The sequence below is a fragment of the Podarcis gaigeae genome (assembly GCF_964106915.1).
Source record: "Podarcis gaigeae genome assembly, chromosome: 11".
NCBI classification, from domain to species: Eukaryota; Metazoa; Chordata; class Lepidosauria; order Squamata; family Lacertidae; genus Podarcis; species Podarcis gaigeae.
In genome coordinates this window covers 3105845-3125924 of record NC_139687.1, presented here as the reverse complement: position 1 = coordinate 3125924, position 20080 = coordinate 3105845, and the positions used below count along the sequence as shown (strand labels likewise).

At 41.1% G+C, this 20080-nt stretch overlaps 1 protein-coding gene across 5 annotated transcripts in view; it reads left to right on the top strand.

Annotated features, from left to right (window-relative positions):
- Positions 1-7127, top strand: part of TRPM6 (transient receptor potential cation channel subfamily M member 6) — a 95882-nt gene extending 88755 nt beyond the window's left edge. For all 5 annotated transcript variants that reach the window (XM_083701862.1, XM_083701861.1, XM_083701859.1 and 2 more), the window contains 3 exons: positions 827-878; positions 4625-4731; positions 6727-7127. In XM_083701862.1, coding sequence (XP_083557988.1) covers positions 827-878; positions 4625-4731; positions 6727-6863 — 296 coding nt within the window. In that variant the 3' untranslated portion in view covers positions 6864-7127. The remainder of the gene's footprint in view (positions 1-826; positions 879-4624; positions 4732-6726) is intronic.
- The last annotated feature ends 12953 nt before the right edge of the window (positions 7128-20080 follow it).

Here is a 20080-nt window from a genome sequence, read left to right as displayed (position 1 = left end):
TATCTATCTATCTATCTATCTATCTATCTATCATCTATCTATCATCTATCTATCATCTATCTATCATCTATCTCCATCTGATAACAACACAGCTGCAAAATATTCATATGCACAGATGGGTTTGTAAGGAACCAGGTACAGCACTTAATATACACAAATGTAATTATTTTTATCCAGGATGGCAAAGTTGAATTAATCAGTAGGCTAATCCACCCCACCCTGATCCAATAGCTGCGGTCTGTGCATGGAGATCCAAGAGCACATGTGCAGCTCTGCACTCAGCTAGACAGCTGCAAATAAAACGTTTTAAAGTGTGTTTTAAGTGCAGTGTACAATGTGACACTAGAGGGATGGCGAGCCTTACAGAAAATTCGATGTAGCTTTAAAAATGCTTTTAAAAAAAGCATTTTCAAAACAGTTTTTATATGTGTGTAGATTCCACCTCTGTCTCTATAGAGACTGATCTATTTCTTTCAGTATCACAGAAGTCTCAATGCACACCAAAGGGCATCTCTTGAACTCAATTTTTCCTGACATTGATATATAGTTCTTGCTCACATATATTTCAGGTGTCCATTTGGATCTACAAAACACTTTAGACTGATGTTGTTGTTGTGGTAGTGGTGCATTAAAATTGAAAAAATAAAAATTATCTTCAAAAATGAAATGAGCATGCAACATTTGTTGTAATGTTGTTTTTTCAGTTTCTGCCCTGTAAAGTGGAAGATTAGATAGCTGTAAAATGATTGCATAGGCTACAGTCTCAAAAATGATTTTTTAAAATGCAGTTTCCTTCTAATATACTTGATAAATTTGACTTCTACAGGGGTTGGAGAGAATCTTACAGACCCATCCGTTATTAAACCTGAAGACAAGCGGTGAGTATCTGGCGTCACTTTATCATACCAAATGTGACATCTTTCATGTGATTCAATTAATATTCCATATTAGCTGTGATGTGCATATGCATATTTGTCACACTGCTGACAGGGGCACTATTTGTGGTTTTGCTATCATTGCAGTTAAATGCTTGTATATTTCTAATGGACCGAATAGAATACTGTGATGCCCTCTACTTGCAACTAAGCTTAAAGGCCACTGGACAAACTTCATATAATGCCAGATGCAGATGCTTATCTACTGGAAAACATTGGCTACAGGCTGGGTGCATGTAGTTTCTATATTGAATTATCAGACCTGGTTTTCCAGTTCTATTGCAAATACAGTTGAAAGTGCTAATTTTAATATACAGTGTCTTGGAGGATCAGTTAGGCCTTGCTTACCTTAGAATGCTTTCATGTATGTCTTCCTGAACTGAATGACAGTGCAAGACAGATTTGAAAAGTTGAATGTGGAGCTATAAGCTCCAGGAGTCATGGACACCTTTTGTTTTGAAACTAGGTATTGAATGTCTTCACATTCATGGGTCAGGCTTGCCAAAACAGGACCCCAAAACTCTTAGAATGGTGAAACTGAGAATAGTTCCAAGAACGAAGTGGTGTCTAATCTGAGCCTCCATGACACTAGTTTAAAGGAATTATTTGTTGAGCAACTCCAGGTTATTGCCCCAAATTGTTTCTAGACTGACAAAAATGGGACAATCTTTCCTCAGGCTGACTAAGAAACATCACCTAGACTTGCTTGCCAAGGGCTGCATTGGCTGGCTGGGCTTCCCCCTGTGTGGGTGGGCAGGGGGCACAGCACAGCCCTGTGAACCCTCAGTGTCCCACCCCTGCCCAGTAGCGGCAGAGAGGCTTGGGCAGGCACAGTGGGTTTTCTTTACCCTCTGTCCTGCCTGGGGCATGTGTGGTCCTGCCTGGGGCATGTGTGTACGCACCCCCCAGGTGCCAGTGAAGGATGCAACGCCATTGGTGTTTTGGAAATCCACTTGTGTGACTGACTAGCCTGACATAAGGACATAGAAGCAACCAGTGCTTAGTTTTGCAAAGGAAATACATTCATGTTTAAATATCCTTGGAAGTCATGTCTTCTGCCATTATGTGTGCAGGATGCCATGGGTTGTTCAGCTGCAAAAGAAGGGCTCTCTGTACATTCTCAGGGCCATCTCTGTATGAAACTATCCCTGATTCAAAACCATAGTGGCTTTGCTCCATGTTCTGTGCTTAGGTATTCTGCCATTCCTCCTATACTCTCTGCTCCATCCACCCTTCTTCTCTGTAAGAATGCTTTTCTGGTAGTAATTTTCCATATAAGGGTTGAAGTGATTGCCCAAAGCATCAGTTAAGAAAAGCATTTGGGTAATTACACTTAAGTAAATCCATGGAGAGGAGTAATCATGTCAATCCCCTCTGCTTGTAAAAATTCAGTCGGAGATGCTAGTTTCTTTAATGCACGGTGTCTCTGAAAGTTTACAATCAGTTTGGGACTTGTCCCACAATATTTTATCCGCGGAAAAGTTCTAGTTGCAAAAGGACTCTCTAGGTTGTGCCCAAATCTTTGGCCAGAGAATTCAAAAGCTTGCATATCCCTATATTAGCAAAATATATAGTTTTGAACCTTAAATACCTTGTAACTCTTTGTCCTGTTTTGCTTGTTTGCAAAATTCTCTGTCTCTGGAGACAGTGCTTATATGCGGCGAAGGCAAGGGAGAATTTGCTTTTCCCCCTTTGCTGTTTAACATATAGAAATAAAATGCAGTGACTATGGACAGCATTTTTTTGTACATCCTCTTATATGAGATCTAGAGGGTTAATTACGTTTTCAAGAATAATCGTGGGTAAGTAATACTGCTATTTAATGAGCATTGATCCTAGCCTAGGTGCCAAATTGCAGAAATATATTAAGTGGGCATGCAAATAAATGCAATGTATTGCTCTGTGTTGTTTTTTATTGTGGTTATTGTAATTCTGGATGTTGCACAGAATCGCTAGTACTGTATTCTGGCAACTATCTGAAATCTTCAGTCGCCAGCACTTTACTTACCTAAGAAATGTCTGTCCAGTTTGTGTGTAGCTAAATCAAACAGATGAGACACTTTGTTTATCCTGGGAGAGCATTTTTAAATACAGTGCAATTCATCTGTAGTCTTCCCTTTTCTAAATAAGTATAGAATGAATTTCGTGGTTATGCTTTCTTAGACTTGAGAGTTGTGCAGCACAACATGTGCTGATGTTTTGTACTACAAGTTCAGGCCCATATCTCTCACAACAGATGGTTCTACTAGAGAGGGGTTTCATTGTTGTTTTGTGTAGGAGACATTTTCTTCAGCTCCATTCCAGACTACATGGTCCAGACCACACAAATACATACTGGTTGATAGCAGGTCCTGTTGATTTATGTGAATTTTTGTAGATTTTTATTTTATGTTGATTTTATTTTATTTTATGTTGATTTTTATTTTCCCTTATAAAATGTGGGACTGAAAATATCCAGCAATCCCAATCTTGTTCCAAACATGGCTGGTGTTAGGTGGTGCTTATTTCCCAACTAAAGTTGTGTGTGCTTTGCTGTGGTTGCCTTGGAAGAAAAGCCCCCTCATTCTGCAACAAGGACAGAATAAAGAACTGCTTGGTTGGAGATGACTGAGCCCAGTGCCACCAGCAGAGGCGGAGCAAGCCGATAGGGTGCCTGGGGCGGCACGTGTGCCCTGTGCCCAAGGAAGGGGCCAGCTGCCCGCTGGGGTGGGGCCAGCCAGGGTAGGATGCTCCGCGGTGCCTCCGAGGAGTCTGTCTGCCTCTTTTTTTAAAAAAATAATTTTTATTCCTTTTCCAAACAAATTTTATACAGCCAACAAATTATTTTGCACTCATTCTTCAATTTTTGACTTCCCTCAGTTTCTCTGTCAATCTTTCGTAAAATTTCTATTTGTTAACGCATTTCTAAACATGATATTGCCTTTCCCAACTCCTTTTCCTCTTACTCTCTTTTTTGCAGTATTTCTTACTGTCTCACAGAGTCTCTTCAAAATCAACAAGCGTTGTCTGTACATCACATATATTTTTCAGATATTCTGTAAATTTCCTCCAGTCCTCAATAAACTTTTGGTCTTTCTGATATCGAATCTTCCCAGTCAATTTGTCCAACTCTTGCCTCCTCCCACTCAGCCACCCTACAGCTGGGGGGGGGGGGGAGGCAGCGGGTGGACCGTTTGGGGCAGTGCGGAGCCTGTGGGCACCCAAGCCACTGTGTTATTCCCAGGAGAGACGTGTGGCTTCGGTGAGCTGCAGGCCCTGCAGTGAGTGCTGCCCAGCATTTTGTCACCCCCTCAATGGTGACACCTGAGGCAACCTGCCCCCCCTTCCTCCACCCTGGTTAAATGGTGGGAAAGCCTGCCAATAAAAGCAGCCGGCCGGGGAGATCTGAGCCAACCATGATGGGCGGCAACCTGTAACTGGGCAAGCAGCCACTATATATCTATATAAGGGCGGGGAACCTGTGACCCCCCAGATGTTGCTGGACTCCAATTCCCATCTCCCCATCCAGCATAGCCAATCCGAGGGATGCCAGAATTTGCAATCTAGCAGCATCTGGGGAGTCATGCCTCTCATTTTGAAGCTTTTTAATTTAAACAAACTGCTGTCATACCACTGCTTTGCTTTGCAGTATTTTGTGAAATAGATAAATACACGGACTAAAAATTCATTTGTACTGTTGTTTCTTCCAGATCTAGAGGGATGGTATTTGGACCAGCAAACCTTGGAGAAGAAGCAATCAAAAACTTCATTTCAAAGCATTGCTGCAACTCTTGTTGTAGGAAACTCAGACTTCCTGGTAAGCAATAGAAAAGCTCTGCATTCTGCTAGCTCCAGGCGCCATGAAGTTGTGGGTGGTGGAGCCAAAGCATGGTGAAATTGCAATAAACACAGCACAACCATTTTGGATTTAAACAGGCCATGACTTCATTGATTAGAAATGTCAACAAGTTATGGTGTAGTGTGAATCCTGGATCAACCAACCCATCTGCTGGTTGATTATTTTGCAAGGTTAACCAAGGTTACATCTCGCCCTGTGATACACACCAAATCAGGGCAACACAGCCCGATATCACCATGGTGGAGCTATGGTGGCCATTACAGAAACAAACAGTCTGGAGAACAGCTGTCTCTGAGTCTAGGATGGATGGCAAATTATGCTCATCTGTTGCCTAAATTCTAGCCTCTTCCTAGCTTCTGATCTCCTAGTTCTCAGACCCTGTGCCTGCAAGCACTTTTCACATGCTTGGAGATGGGAAAAGGCAATAGTAGTAGTAGTAGTAGTAATAATAATTTATTATTTATACCCCGCCCATCTGGCTGGGTTTCCCCAGCCACTCTGGGCGGCTTCCAACTGAATATTAAAAACAGTACAGCATCAGACATTAAAAACTTCCCTAAAGAGGGCTGCCTTCAGTTGTTTTTTAAAAGTAAAATACCATATTTTTCGCTCTATAAGACGCACCAGACCACAAGACGCACCTAGGTTTTGGAGGAGGAAAACAAGAAAAAATATATTCTGAATCTCAGAAGCCAGAACAGCAAGAGGAATCGCTGTGCAATGAAAGCAGCAATCCCTCTTGCCATTCTGGTTTCTGTTATAGCTGCGCAGCCTGCATTCGCTCCATAACACACACACACATTTCCCCTTACTTTTTAGGAGGGAAAAAGTGAGTCTTATAGAGCAAAAAATATGGTAGTTGTTTATTGCCTTGACATCTGAAGGGCAGGCACCACTACCGAGAAGGCCCTCTGTCTGGTTCCCTGTAACCTTACTTCTCGTAATGAGGGAACCGCCAGAAGGCCCTCGGCACTGGACCTCAGTGTCCGGGCTGAACGATGGGGGTGGCTGTGATTGCACTTCCATATGCTCACTATGGCCTGCTTGACATGTCACATTAAAACATAGTTTATTTTAAAGTTGTCTCTTAAGGCAGTGTGCACCAAGCTTGAGCATGCTGCTCAAAAGCTCCCAACTCCTTCTGCTCCTTCCTAGCACTTTGTCCTGCAGGGGGAGGGAACAAACTAGAGGCTGACTTCACATTATGTGTGAACCAGCAGGCAGTTGTTTTGGCCAAATAAACCACAGTAAGAAAGTCAAGGTTTGTCCTCAGCTTCCAATCGTGGTTTGCTTGGGAGAAACTGGGTTTTTGTCTAAAAGAGGAAGGTATAGAGATGCAGTAATTGCTTAGCAAGATGGGGCAACTAACCAAAGAACTCAGCTCACTTTTTATCTTTGTGATCACTGAGCATAATCCATAAACATCTGTTGATTTTTATACAAGATGGCATTTTTTAATGATTGCAAGCAAATGTCAAATACTTCTTGAACAGATACCACAGGGTATCTTATAAATCTATGTTCATAAGGATTTTACAATTTATTTTTTTTCTTAAGCTGGTCCATCAGCCATTACCCCATTACTTTGCTACCCACAACTTGGTCAGCCCAACTCTCCACTTGTCTCTATTGCCCTTCTGAATCCTCTACCTCTTATTCTGTTTCTTGGGCACATCAGGAGTTCACAATAAAGCCCTTTCCTGATCAGGGGTCAGTTTGAGCCCAGGCACACAGCAGAAGGCACAGAAGGTTTAAAAGCAGAAAAGTTGTTATTTTTGCTGAGGGATTCGCTTCCGTTTCACTTATTTGAAACCAGGACTTGTGTAGTGGGACTTGGGAAAGACAATAATATAAACGTGGTTTCTTTCCTGTTCTCTACCATGTAATGGATTGATTTAACACTTTGTATATGCTAAGGAATTATGATCAGAGTTTTCACTGTTTTCTCCACAGATCTGAAAAGGAACGACTACACACCTGGGAGGTTCAATCCAGCTTTTGAAGCTGAAGCGGAAGCAATAGCAGCAGCAGGAGATGAGGCTCTTAACAATAGCGATGATGAGCCTTTGGAATATTGCACTCGATTGTGATGTAAGGGCTTGGCAGGCAGGGCCTTGCCTTTTGAGCACCTGAATGATGCCCATTATTGAATTTGCCTCGAGGGACAAACAATAGGTGCTCAGATATGCCCATTGTCCATACATTTATACGCCAAGGAAAGGAAAGCCATTTACATGCATGCCAGTGTGTGAACAAATATCCTATTGAAAATGGAACCTCTTTAGATACTGACTTCAGGGCACTTCTGTTTATAGATTGTGCCAAAATTATCCATTAAAGTCAATGGAATTGTTGAGATTTATTCAATTTATTTATGTTTTAGAAATGTTGCTGATAATAACAGTTTGGAGGAGAATGATGAGAAAATGAGTGGAAGAGATTTGAAAAATGGAAATTTCCCTGGAAGGAACTGCTTGATTTTCCCTCCCCTCCCCAACTGAGAACTTTTATTATCTGGTGGAAACACTGCAAATCCCAAAAGCCAGGCAGGTTCCCCCAGCTGTCTAACTTCTACTGCACACGCACAGAGATTTTGTGAGCACTACCTTGTGCTTGAGTACTGTAAAGTAGTAGCTACAAAACTATGGATATCTTTGAGGAAAGATATCTTAATATCTTACATTTCCCACCAGAAATTCCCATGGTCAGGAATTTCTCATCTACTTTCTATGCTATGCCTATGAATCCCCTGTGAGGATGACCTGTTCTGCAAATGGTCTGATCTCCTTCCTCTGAATATTTCTCAAGCAGGGCTGTGCTTAGCAGGTACTTTCTTCCTCCAACATTTTATAAGGACACAAACACTTTCTCTTTGGGATGGAGCTTCACTTGAATGGGACAAATTGAATAAGGGAGCTGGAAATGAAAAGCTGAGCTAGAAAGGATGCAGTACCGGCATCTCTCTCTCTCTCTCTCTCTCTCTCTCTCTCTCTCTCTCTCTCTCTCTCATATGCAGTACCAGCACCTATTTTTCTAGAAAAAAAGCACTGGTCACTATCAAGTGTGGAAGCAATAATATTTTGTTGCAGAATACAAGCCAATTTCTCTATATTCTTCGTAATACAAATCGCACTTCACTTTAAAGGAAGAGTGAGGATGACCACAAACCTGGTAGCAAAACAACAAGTAAATCTTAGAGATTTATTATCTTAGGGTTCTGCATCACAGCTGCTTTTTGTAGTATGCTTCCACACCTCACAATTTAAGATGTACCAGTACTCTGAAACAGAGTGTAATCACCCACAATCCACACATTGAGGCAAAGACAATCAGATAAGCAGCTGAATCTTGCTTCAGTACTGATGAGGAGACAACACCCTAAACATTACCAGTGGGCAGTAGGCTAACTTAGATGGCCCAGGGCTGGTGGCCCCCAGTTCCTGGCTCCTGAGACAAACCTCAGCCTGCCCCTGCAGGGCCAGCCAATGCAATTTCTCATTGGGTATAATAGTAGTAGAGAAGGTTTTCTGCCAAAATTCTCACTGTGTTGCAACCAGTGCTACATTGCGCCCCAGGAAAGGCTATTTGCACCCCAAAATATATTTTTTGCACTAACGTCAAGTTTTAAAAATTGTAGAAAAAATGAAAAGCACAAAACTTGAAAGCGCTAAATTTATTTTAAATTGCAACAATTTTTGATTATTGCTCTCAAATCCAAAATAAAATGTTTTGGCAGAAGTGTATTTAGGGCAGTGCAATCAGTTCCAACTGACTGGGTGCCAAGTCTAGGGGGCGCTGCAGGGCATTGCAACTATGATATAGTGAATTGAGCAGAACGGAAGGCCAGAGGCAGGAGTGGGCACTGGTGGATGAAGGGGGCAGGGGGAGTGGTCCACCCTGGGTGCCATCCCTGGTGGGGTGCCATCGTAGCCGCCCCCCTCGCCCCAGACGTACGTCAACCACGCCCCTGCCTGTTCTCCGCTCCCAGTGCCGGAACATGTAGCTCCACCACTGAGAGTGGGGGCTTAATTTTGACCTTGCACAGAACACTGCTGAATTTGAAAGACCAGAGAACGCGCCTGCTTTTAGCCGGCAAATTGTTTCAAATAATCTTGTGAATATGATGTTAAAACTTACCGCAAGTCTCCTAAAATTTTCAATTTCTGGCACATCAAAATCTCAGTTGTGTGCCTTTTCCTTTGCAAATGTTGTCATCAATTCCTTCAGGTCAAGTGCTGATGCCTGGGCATGTTCAACTGTTATAGTTGCCAAGTCTCTATCAGTTTGAGCTTTGAGAAACTCTGTTCACCACTTGCCACTGACCCTGGAAGTGTCAGAAGGATCCTTAGAGCAACGGAAACATTAGACACATTATCTAGGAATATTTTGTTGTAGTATGAAGAGAAGTATGTACTTGTGGTGGCATAGACTATGGACGTCTTGCTATTGCTATATCTTTGTTTCTGTTGTGCATCAATGATTTTTCCAAATTCTTGCAGGCTTTAAGTATATCTTCAGTAGATTTTTTGTTGATACTGTATATATCATGCAGAAAGCCAAATGTTGTGAACTGCCCTGAAATCTGTGGGTGAAGGGTAGTATCGAATTTAATAAATAAAATAAGCCAATCAGAAACACAGGGGCTTGGGGGTTGCGTTCAGGGGTAGGCTGCCCTCTTGGCCATTTTTTATGGGATTTTCCACTCTCCCACCCAGCCTTTAGGGACCTGCCCAGTGCAAAAGTGGGTATGTTGCCCATGGACCTTGCTGTGGTTTACTCAGTCGCCATATTCAGGGCCTGGCATGAATTTTCTCCTGCAAGCAAATTGGCCAGCTTGCAGGTTTTCGCCTACCTCATAGCAACTATCACAACTTTGGCAGATAAGGCATTGGGCTGGATCCTTAATTAGAGGCGTCCAGGATGGGTGACTCTGTCCAGGAGTCCATGATGGGATGGATGGACCAAAACACCTCTTCCAGTGGCAGCCTGTGTGGGATTGTGGCATCCAATCCATTTTGGGGGTGACTCCCCAGCACAAAGGCAATCCCAACCAGGTTCCTGTCAGCTAGCAGGCAGACTGCCTGAAGCTAGATGCAGGCCCAATGCCAAACCTACTCTTTCCTGTAATCAATAAAGCTGTGGCCTAATTCAACCCAACACCAGTCTCCTATGTCTATTCTTATGGCCCTCACTACATCTGCCACGACTTCTTCTTCTTCTTCTTCTTCTTCTTCTTCTTCTTCTTCTTCTTTCATTATTTATACCCCTCCCATCTGTGCCAACAATTATATTATTGTACGTAGCTGTTGGAATCTCTCTTCAACAGATTGCATGGCCATGTCTAAGACAGCATAGTAGAAACCTACTTTGAATTTCTGCTTTGCATCTCTTCTTGGGCCTCATACTCAAACTGCTATTTCTTTCTCTTTCTAGCTGGCTCTGTCTCAAAGTTTAATAGTATTTCTAGCTCCTTTGCAATCATACTAGCATGTTTTAAAGCCCTCATCACATCTGCAGCCCACAAGATCTAAGTAACTTGCAATTGGCTTGGAGCTGTATTTAAGAAGCTTCCTTGTTTTGTAGTAGCTTGCTTGCAAGATTTACTCCCAAAAGCATGGGCAGGCAAACTAAGGCCTGGGGGCTGGATCCAGCCCAATCACCTTCTAAATCCAGCCTGCGGACGGTCCGGGAATCAGCATGTTTTTACATGAGTAGAATGTGTCCTTTTATTTAAAATGCATTTCTGGGTTATATGTGGGGCTTAGAAATTCATTCATCCCCCCCCTCAAAATATAATCTGGCCCCCCACAAGTTCTGAGGGATGGTGGATCAGCCCCCTGCTGAAAAAGTTTGCTGACCCCTGCCAAAAATGATATTGCACCATGTAAAAAGAGATACCACAACCTTGAACTTACAAATTGCTCCAGCAAGGATCTTAGCTTCATAGAATCATAGAACTGTAGAGTTGGAAGGGAGGGACCCCATAGATAATCTAGTCCAACCCCCTGCAATGCAGGAATCTCAACTAAAGCATCCATGACTGATGGCCATCCAACCTCTGCTTAAAAACCTCCAAGGAAGGAGAATCCACAACCTCCCAAGGGAGACAGTTCCAATATCGAGCAGCCCTCACTGTCAAAAAGTTCTTCCTGATATTTGGTCAGAATCTCATTATTGTAACTTAAAGTCATTGGTTCAAGTCCTTCCCTCCAGAGCAGGAGAATACAAGTTTGTTCCCCCTTCCATTTGACAACCCTTGAGCTATTTCAAGATGGCTCTCATATCTCCTCCCAGTCTCTCTTCCAGGCTAAACACACCCAACTCCTTCAACCGTTCCTCATAAGGCTTGGTTTCCAGACCCTTGATCATCTTGGTTGCCCCCCTCTGCACCCGTTCTAGCTTGTTAACATCCTTCTTAAATTGTGGAACCCAGAACTGGACACAGTATTCCAGGTATGGCCTAACCAAGGCAAAATAGAGCAGGACTATTATTTCCCTTGATCTGGACACTAGACTTCTGTTGATGCAGCCTAGAATAGCATTAGTGCTTTTTTGCTGCTGCATCACACTGTTGACACATGTTAAGTTTGTGGTCCACCAAGACCCCTTTTCGCATGTACTGCTAGTAAGCCAGGTGTCCCCCATCTTATGTTTGTGCATCTGATTATTCAATTTGGGAAGTTTTTTCCAGAGAAACCTTTTAGGCTTGTGTCATTAAAGCATCATATATACTACCAAGATGATATATCTCAGTGGTTTCAAAGCATCAATTTGACTGTCCTATCTTGTTTTGCTTTATGGTTTAGCAGCTGTGCCTACGTCTGATGCATAGCTAGTTAGAATTTGTTGATGCAGAGAAATAATTATAGATCTGTTGAATCAAACTGAAGAAACTAGTTGCTTCCAGACAACACTTAGCATAATTGAACACCAAGTTTAAGAAGTGTGCATTGCAGGGTCCAAAAAAGGCATGTGGATTTATGTCCAGACTCTTTTGAATGCCATTTTCTTTGCCTTTCATGTTCCTCCCATTACCCTAACCTTGCCCACACAGATTCTCAATAGGTAATCCCACTTGCTCAAACTGTCCAAGAAGAGTTTCTGTCATAAAGACCCCTTAGTCTCCTTTAGTGGAACAAATCCCAATAAATGTTCTCTTATGATAACCTCAGGCTCTGACATCTGATGGTTTTGTATACACCAACATAAGGTACAATCATTGTCATTTGTTCAATATATTTGTTCAATAATATCATATATGCAGTCCAGAATAACAGAGCATTATTTGGCTGAGTTTGCATGTGCTAAATACTTTATAACACCTGCCAGAAGCTTTACAAGAAAAATGAACACGTTACAAGAAAAATGAACACATGTTATTTATATGGTTAAGATGTGACTGTAATATTTAAAATTAAGTGTGTTTTCATATATTATATTGATACATAACCTCCAATCAGCTCTATGGGCTATCTATTTCACATATACATAAAAACCATTCTAATGTATGAATTACATTAAAATGATAAAATTCATAAAAATATAACGTAAAAGTAAAATATCAGAAATTTACAAGCTGTAACAAAAACTAATCTGTATAAAATGGTGCCTCTCAAAGATCAGTACTGTCCCTGTCTGAGGTCTGTGCCCTGAGGAGATGTCTAGCTGCCTAAGGGCAGCCCTGGCCCTGGTACAGAAAGAACTCTTCCATTGGGCTTATTACTAGTAATGGGCAATTGCTAATTGTTAACTATTAATGGGCCAAGTGTCTGAAATGAGAATTGCTGTGGGGACTGGAATCATCCCCCACCCCGGCTCTAGGATAACTGGCAAAATAATTGAGAAAAACATTTCTTGAGGTTAACATTTCACTGGAACTAGCACCATCTGTCTGTGTGTAGTTGCTTCTGCACATCCATGAAGCCTGATCAATCTGTATATTTATAAATAAATACATTATTACAAATCTACCACGACATTCTAATTCTCTGTCCTCCAATGGAAACTTCTTCTAAACATCAAATCCCTTGGGAAATGTAACGTGTAAAATGAATATTATAAGAGCTCTGCTCCATCGTTAATGAGGGGATCCTATTTTGCACACTTCTCACATGGCATTCGCAAGGTGGATTTGCCCAAGTGCCATTTTACGGATCCTCTTCGCAATGTCTTGGACTATAATAACAATCCAAATAAACGGGTTGGGTTTTGAGCTTGTGACTAAGACATGAACAATCAACGCCGTTTTGCAGAACAAATGTGGATAGAATAAATACATGAATATTTGACTGACTTTTTTTAAAAAAATACAGGGATAAAGAATGGTTCCAGAAAGTGCCAATATTTAAAACAAGATAAAAACAGCATGCAAACTGAAATCTGACATGCAGCAGCATGAAACTGAGTGTAAGGACTCTGTAAGCGTACAATATGCATTGTTGCCTTCAGCAACTGACATAATCTTTGCAAGGTTTCTGAGAGAGGTCCTTCCCAGTCCCAGCTAAAGATGCCAGGATTGAATGTGGGGCATTCTGAATGCAAAGCATATGTGCTGTCACTGAGGTGCAGGAGATAAAATGCACGTATTCAGGGTTTGTTGTGAAATTTTGCTGCCTGAGGAAAAGGCCAAGACGGCTGCCTGCTTTCACTACCAGCCCCATTCTACATGCGGAAGCTGAGTGGATCGTCAGCTGAATCCTGCTTCATTACAGTCGTACCTCGGCCCCCGAATGCCTTGGGAGTCGAACGTTTTGGCTCCCGAACAATCAAAAACCAGAAGTGAGTGTTCTGGTTTTCGATGGTTTTTTTTCCAGAAGCTGATCATCCGATGGGACTTCTGCTGCTTCCAATTGGCTGCAGGAGCTTCCTGCAGCCAATCAAAAGCCGCACTTTGGAAATTGAATATTTTGGAAGTCAAACGGACTTCTGGAACAGATTCTGTTCAACTTCCCCGGTATGACTGTACTAGCAACATGAGGACAGCAGGATCGCTTAGGGGACACAGGCTGTGTGTCGCACACCACACGGCCTTGCAAAACCTTGCCTTCCCCACCCCAGCATTTGCTGCCTGAGATGGCTGCCTCACTCAGCCTAACGGTAGAGCTGGCCAAGGCGGCAATGGAGTATAATTTATACTTTTAAAACAGAACCATACACATAATAGCTTTTATTACGTTTTGTTGAATGGGTAAACAAATTGCAGTATGTGCAGCACTAAATAGCACTGTCCACATTTACTCTTCTTCCATACTCTTGATGCATTCATAATGGTGGGAGGCAGGTATAAATCCTCCATGGGTGTTCCAAACAGAATGGAAGGATGGACTAAAACACATAGAAATATACACATCTACACACCATATTTACATTTAACACTTGGAGATGAGGGCTAGTAATCCAGTGCATGACCCTGCCTCATAAATTGTGAGGGGGAAAGATCTCTCATGTTTGGCTTGGAAAGAAAACTTGTATTTCTCTATTGTCTTAATGGGAGGAAATAGCCACTATATCAACTGAAATGAATGCTAATTTCAACAGGAAGTCTGTTCTGTTTGTTTTTATTTTTCTTTATATATATTTTAAAGGACAAAATCAAGACACTTCCAACATAACAGGGTCATCAATAATTATTTTTTTAAGCCCCCCCCCTGTATTATAGAAAAGGAAACCTTTTCGTTGGTGACTGTCAGCACTTTTCTCCTTTCAAACATTTGTTATTGCCTTAAGGGCTTTTTTTATATTTTCTCTGCTTTACTGGTTCTCTCCTGAATTCATTTCAATCCCCTAATTTAAAGGAGCCCTCACAGGGAAGAAAAGCCTCAAACAAAGAACAAAAGTATTTTCTTATTCAATATTTGAACAGTGTGTAATGGTTGTGCTGGAAAAGAAAAAAAGAGGGAGCCATTACTTTGCCTACTTGACATTAATTGTGTTTGCATCTCTCCCCGCCACCTCCACAAGCATACAGAAATAAATGAGTGTTCCCCAAGAACAGGTTGTGTGGAAATATGACAACCCTTATAGAAATTTTAAAAAGTAAATTGCATACACAAAAACCTAGAAGAAACAGATCAGGACTTGGGTGCCTGAACAGAATGAATTTTTAAATGTCCTTTGTTTGAAGGATTTAAGCAGGAATGCTGAAACCACCTATGTCCCAGGTATATAACACTTGGTGCTGGTTGCCATCAGGCTTCTGTCAGCCTGCTCCATAGAACTGGCAGCAAGGAGAGAAAAGGGGACTTTGAGAGTCTCTCTCTCTCTCGCCTTTGTGATGAACCCTCCCCCTCCAACCACAACGTCTCTGAGCTATTCCAATGTGCTGCTACTCTTATAATTTTGACTGGACACCCCAAATATATTGTAAGGCCAGCCCAAGACATTTTGCTGTGTCCCTTCTTCTACATACATTTGACTGGACACTGGTAATGAAATAATAATAATAATAATAATAATAATAATAATAATAATAATAATAATAATAATAAATTTGTACACAACCCTTCATCCGTAGATCTCAGGGCAGTGCACACCATAAAATTACCACCACACCTGAGGGCAGCTTAGGGGGCAGAGGGCAGGCTGACTGAAAGGAAAAGCCTCATGGGGAATAGGTGGAGCGACCTGCTCCTACTCCTCTCTCACACACTCACACCAGCATTTCCTGCCTCACTTGGCCCCATGCCAGAGCTAGCCTTGGGTGGGTGCTCAAGTACAGTTTAGCTATTAACTCCAGCGTGGCAGTCTGGGAACACTATGAAGGGTGTCCCCACTCCTCTTCTGTGTCCTTGACACCACACACATACATACACACTTGGCGCCTCAAATTTCAGTGGCACCATGTGCCTGCCTTTTGCCTTCCGTTCAACTTCATAGTTGTGGCTCGTGCTGCAGCGCCCCAGAAGTGCCACACTCATTGCACACTCGGTGCAAATGAGCCAGTTGTGCTTCCCTACAGCTGCCTTTGCATACAGGGTGTGTGGTGACAAGGACAGGGAAGAGAGGGGGGGTTGGTTTGAGCAGCACTTTGTTGTATTCCCAGGCTGCCGTATTGGAGCCAGGAGTTGGTGCTTTCTTTCCAGAGATATGGATAGAAAAAATATGTATGGCTGCCCCCAGCTGGATGCTCTTTTAGAAATTTTAAAGAAAAAAAATGGAGGGATGACTGCAGCTCAGAACCCTCAGACCACCTCATAAAAGCACCCACAAGACTACAGATTCTGAACACTTTGGAACATTTTTGCTTAGATCTGATCAGGTGAGTCTACTTGAAATCCAGGTTGGTCAGATTCCTCTCCTATTCCTAGCAGGATGTAAGGTTTGTTACTGACCTACCTCTCAATGTTCGTTTGCAGCAGACAAACCACAAGCCCATGTTTATACGTAACATTAAGACAAACTATAGCTTAGCTCTCATTCACACTAAGCTATAGTTTGGTGCAGCACTATGTATGAATGAGGTAATTAAAAGCAGTGGGGCTCAATTCTATTCAGATGGGTTCAGGAGCAGCATGTAAGATCTTTAAGAGTACTTTAGGCTGAAATCTATACACTTAAATGAACTCAGTCAGTCGTCGTCATCACCTTCTCAGCAGAACTGGGGAGTGAGTATGAATGATTGGGGGAATTCTGTGGGGTGAGGAGGAAACAGTGAACAAATGAAGGAGTGGTAACGAGAAATAGTAATTTTAAAATAAAAGCAGATAAAATAAAAAACTGGGATGATAATTTATAACGGACTGATAATGATTTGCAAAGAAAAATAAAATTAAGGTTGAAATGAATTGATACCAATAACTAAAATCACTTAAACTCAAACTTAATGGAACAAGGAATAAAATGGGAGGGGAAAAGAGGGTTTTTAATTTTGGGTGGTGGGTGGGAAGACTTACCACAATACAGCCACAACCCAGGCACAACCATCTCATTAGGCTGCTTCACTTGTTTATTTGGGAAATTTGATTTTGTATACTATTTATATTTAAACAAAAGTCTGAGCTGTTCACAACACAGGTTAAAACACCCCAAATAAACAGTGACTACACAAAATATGAGAATTTCTACATTATATAAAACACAATTAATACCCAAATAGAGCATCATCTTCAGTTTCAAAATGAAACTTCTGAAGAAGTGTGCATGCATATGAAAGCTCATACCAAAAACAAACTTAGTTGGTCTCTAAGGTGCTACTGGAAGGAATTTTTTTTATTTCAAAATGAACATTACACATAAAAATCATCTACAAAAATACAGGTAAAATTCATGGCACACAACTAAACACCTCTTAAATATCAGGAAGAAAAATATTCTGAATTATATGGAACAAGGCACTCCCCCCGCCTAAGTTGTCAACTGTATGTATCCTCTGTATTTTTTTAAAAGAAGTGTCAGGTTTCTGGCTCAATCACACCCCCTTTTCTGGCTTGGCCATGCTTCTAGTTACATAACTAAACTCAAATGAAGTTGATGACTGAGTAGAAATTTTAAGCATTGGCCTCTTAGATGTATTAAAAAAATAAAAAAGTTGTTTTCTTTATTATCATTTGACAAAAGGGGGCACTGTGTGTACATTAAATCACTTCAGGTAATAACTATTATGTAAATAAACCTCCTTAGTGCCATTGGATAAGCTACTTCATGTGAAATTACACATTTTGTGGCCACTTTGCTAAATTGGATGCAACTCAGCTAGCAGGCAAATAAGTAGTGATGTAAGAGTAACTATTTACATAAGTAGCCTTTTAGTCTTAATATATACCACACAAATGAGGACCCTGTGGAGAATCTTAATTCATTTCCTACACTGAGTGACCATAATAGCTAGAAATGGTAGCCACGTCAACAACTAATGTTGGGGGAGTGGGGAATGTTACGGTTTATGTGCCATTGTGAATTACATAAAACCTTCCCTTTATGTAAAGCAGCTAATTGCTAAACGCCCCTCTGAGCCTGCTTTCCATCTTTCAAAGTTGGTCCTTGGAGTCTGAAGGCACCTCTTCTTTCCAGCTTTTGGTTTTGACCCCATGGGTAGGTAAGCCAATAATGTTTACTCTTTGTTTATGCCCACCATAATGATGGTGGGGATTGTGGCTGAATCCACTGCGTCATTCATGACAATGATGGTGGCAACTGGTACCATTACTTATTTTGTGCCAAGAATATTCTAAGCACTGTTGTTAATATTATTATTTCTTTGGTGCTATCAATTAAAATGGTGCTTGACCAAGTAACATAGATGATGATCCTAATGATGATTATAAAGAAAGATACAACAAAAAATCCAGATCCTTGCCAACTTAAATTTAGATAGAAGAGCAAAGGTAACATAATAAGGAAGTGTAGACATCAACATGTTACAGGATTCTGACCCCTATGGAGCAATGGTTATAAGATTTATGTCTCATTTTTCAAGGAGATTTTCCTCAGGGCACAGTAAAATCAAATGCAAAAACTGAAAAGGTTTAACATTGTGGCACTTCTGTATAATAAATAGCAGCATTAAACTATTTTTAGAAGTAAAATTATTTAAAAACCATAGAGCTTAATTTTAATATATTTATATCTGTATGCTCTCTGTTGTTCTATATGCTTGCACTCTGGTCCGTGATTGAAATAAATTGATTCATTCATTCATTCATTCATTCAAAGACCTGGATATATTTTTTTTATTTTTTATTTTTTTAAGGGATTTGCTGCACACCAGATGCCACCACAAAGATGGCTGCCTTTCCTATTGTGATCTGCCTCACCTCAGATGGTTGGGTCACTGGGAAGAAGGTTTCCCAGGGAATGTTTGACATCTGGCCTGGCTAATATGGAAGGGGTTTTTTTAGTACACTTTATGAGCCCATGCTCATTTTTTAAGCCCAAGTGTGGCTCAGTGAATTAATTTCTTGTCTTCTAAGCGAGCCATTTCCAAGATCTCAGTATGGAGCAAACCAACAAAGAAGATATTTTCAGCTAAGCTCAGTCCACTATGTGGCAGCTGAAACCTAGCTTGGAGAAGACTGAACCTGATTATGAACTTCCAAGACTGCAGCCTACCATCAAATGAATCTTAAATACTTCCAGTATCATTGTTCCACAATTGCTAAATGTTTTAACTCCACAAAGATTATATAACACAAGAGAGGTTGTCCCTAGAGACAAGGCTGTTGGTGTTCCACTTTGTCATGCAATGCTGTGAGTGGCAAGCATTCTTGTCTACTGGAATGTGCTGGGCAGCAGGGCTACACATCAAATTACGTCTCCAGTATTGTTGAGTTGGAGCAAGGTGTACTCGTCAAGATTTACTAAACTTTCTGAAGGATATATCACAAAATTAATTAACCCTCTCTTAGTTTGCAACGCTGATTTTTATGTTCTCATAGAAGCAATTATTTTCTTTATATTGATTTCTCTCTCTCAACATAGATTTTCAAATAAATTATAAATATTTCTAATGCAAGGAACCGAGTAAGGAGAGAAGACATTGACTTCTCTCTGCAGGCAGATTTGTGCCTGTCTGGTAAAATACATAGGAGTGGCATGCCATTAAAACATTGCCCCAACTATGTCATAGATGGTATCAAGTCAAAGAAGGGGGAAAAAACCAATGGAGCTGTGTGTGGTAGGCATTGCATGAATCCAGCCCAGTTCACTGTGAAGCATAACTGATATAGCTTGATTCAAAAGGGTCTCAAACTGTACCAAGATTGAATCTTTGGAGATGGACCTGAAGGCAGTCTTCTTGCTGAAACTAAGCAAGTCTAAGTCTCTTCTAGAAGATGACCTGGAACCCCATATAGCTGCCTTGGGGTCCACCATGGAAGAAAGACAAGATAGAATAAAGTCAAACAGATTTCTGGAATGGATTATGTTTGGCGCTTTTGTTGTTGCTATTTATTTTGTGTTTTTGAGGCTTTTCCAATTAATTTGTTTTTGTGACTGTGTGGAATCCAGTTCAGCTACTGATTGATTGACTGTGTCACTGCGGAAATGGATAAAAGCTCCCCATCCAAACAATGACTATCATCAGTGCAGGTAAGAAAAAAAAACTAATTTAAATTTTTATTATCTACAATACTGTCTTATTTATTTTATAGTCCAGTACATTGATTATTGCTTTCAATTTATGGACCAATAGTCTCATTAGATAGTAAAATTCATGCTAAATTGCTGTTTTAGTGGTTGTTTTTAAAAGTCTGGAACGGGTTAATCCATTTTGCATTACAGTGGTACCTCGGGTTAAATACTTAATTCATTCCAGAGGTCCATTCTTAACCTGAAACTGTTCTTAACCTGAAACTGTTCTTAACCTGAAGCA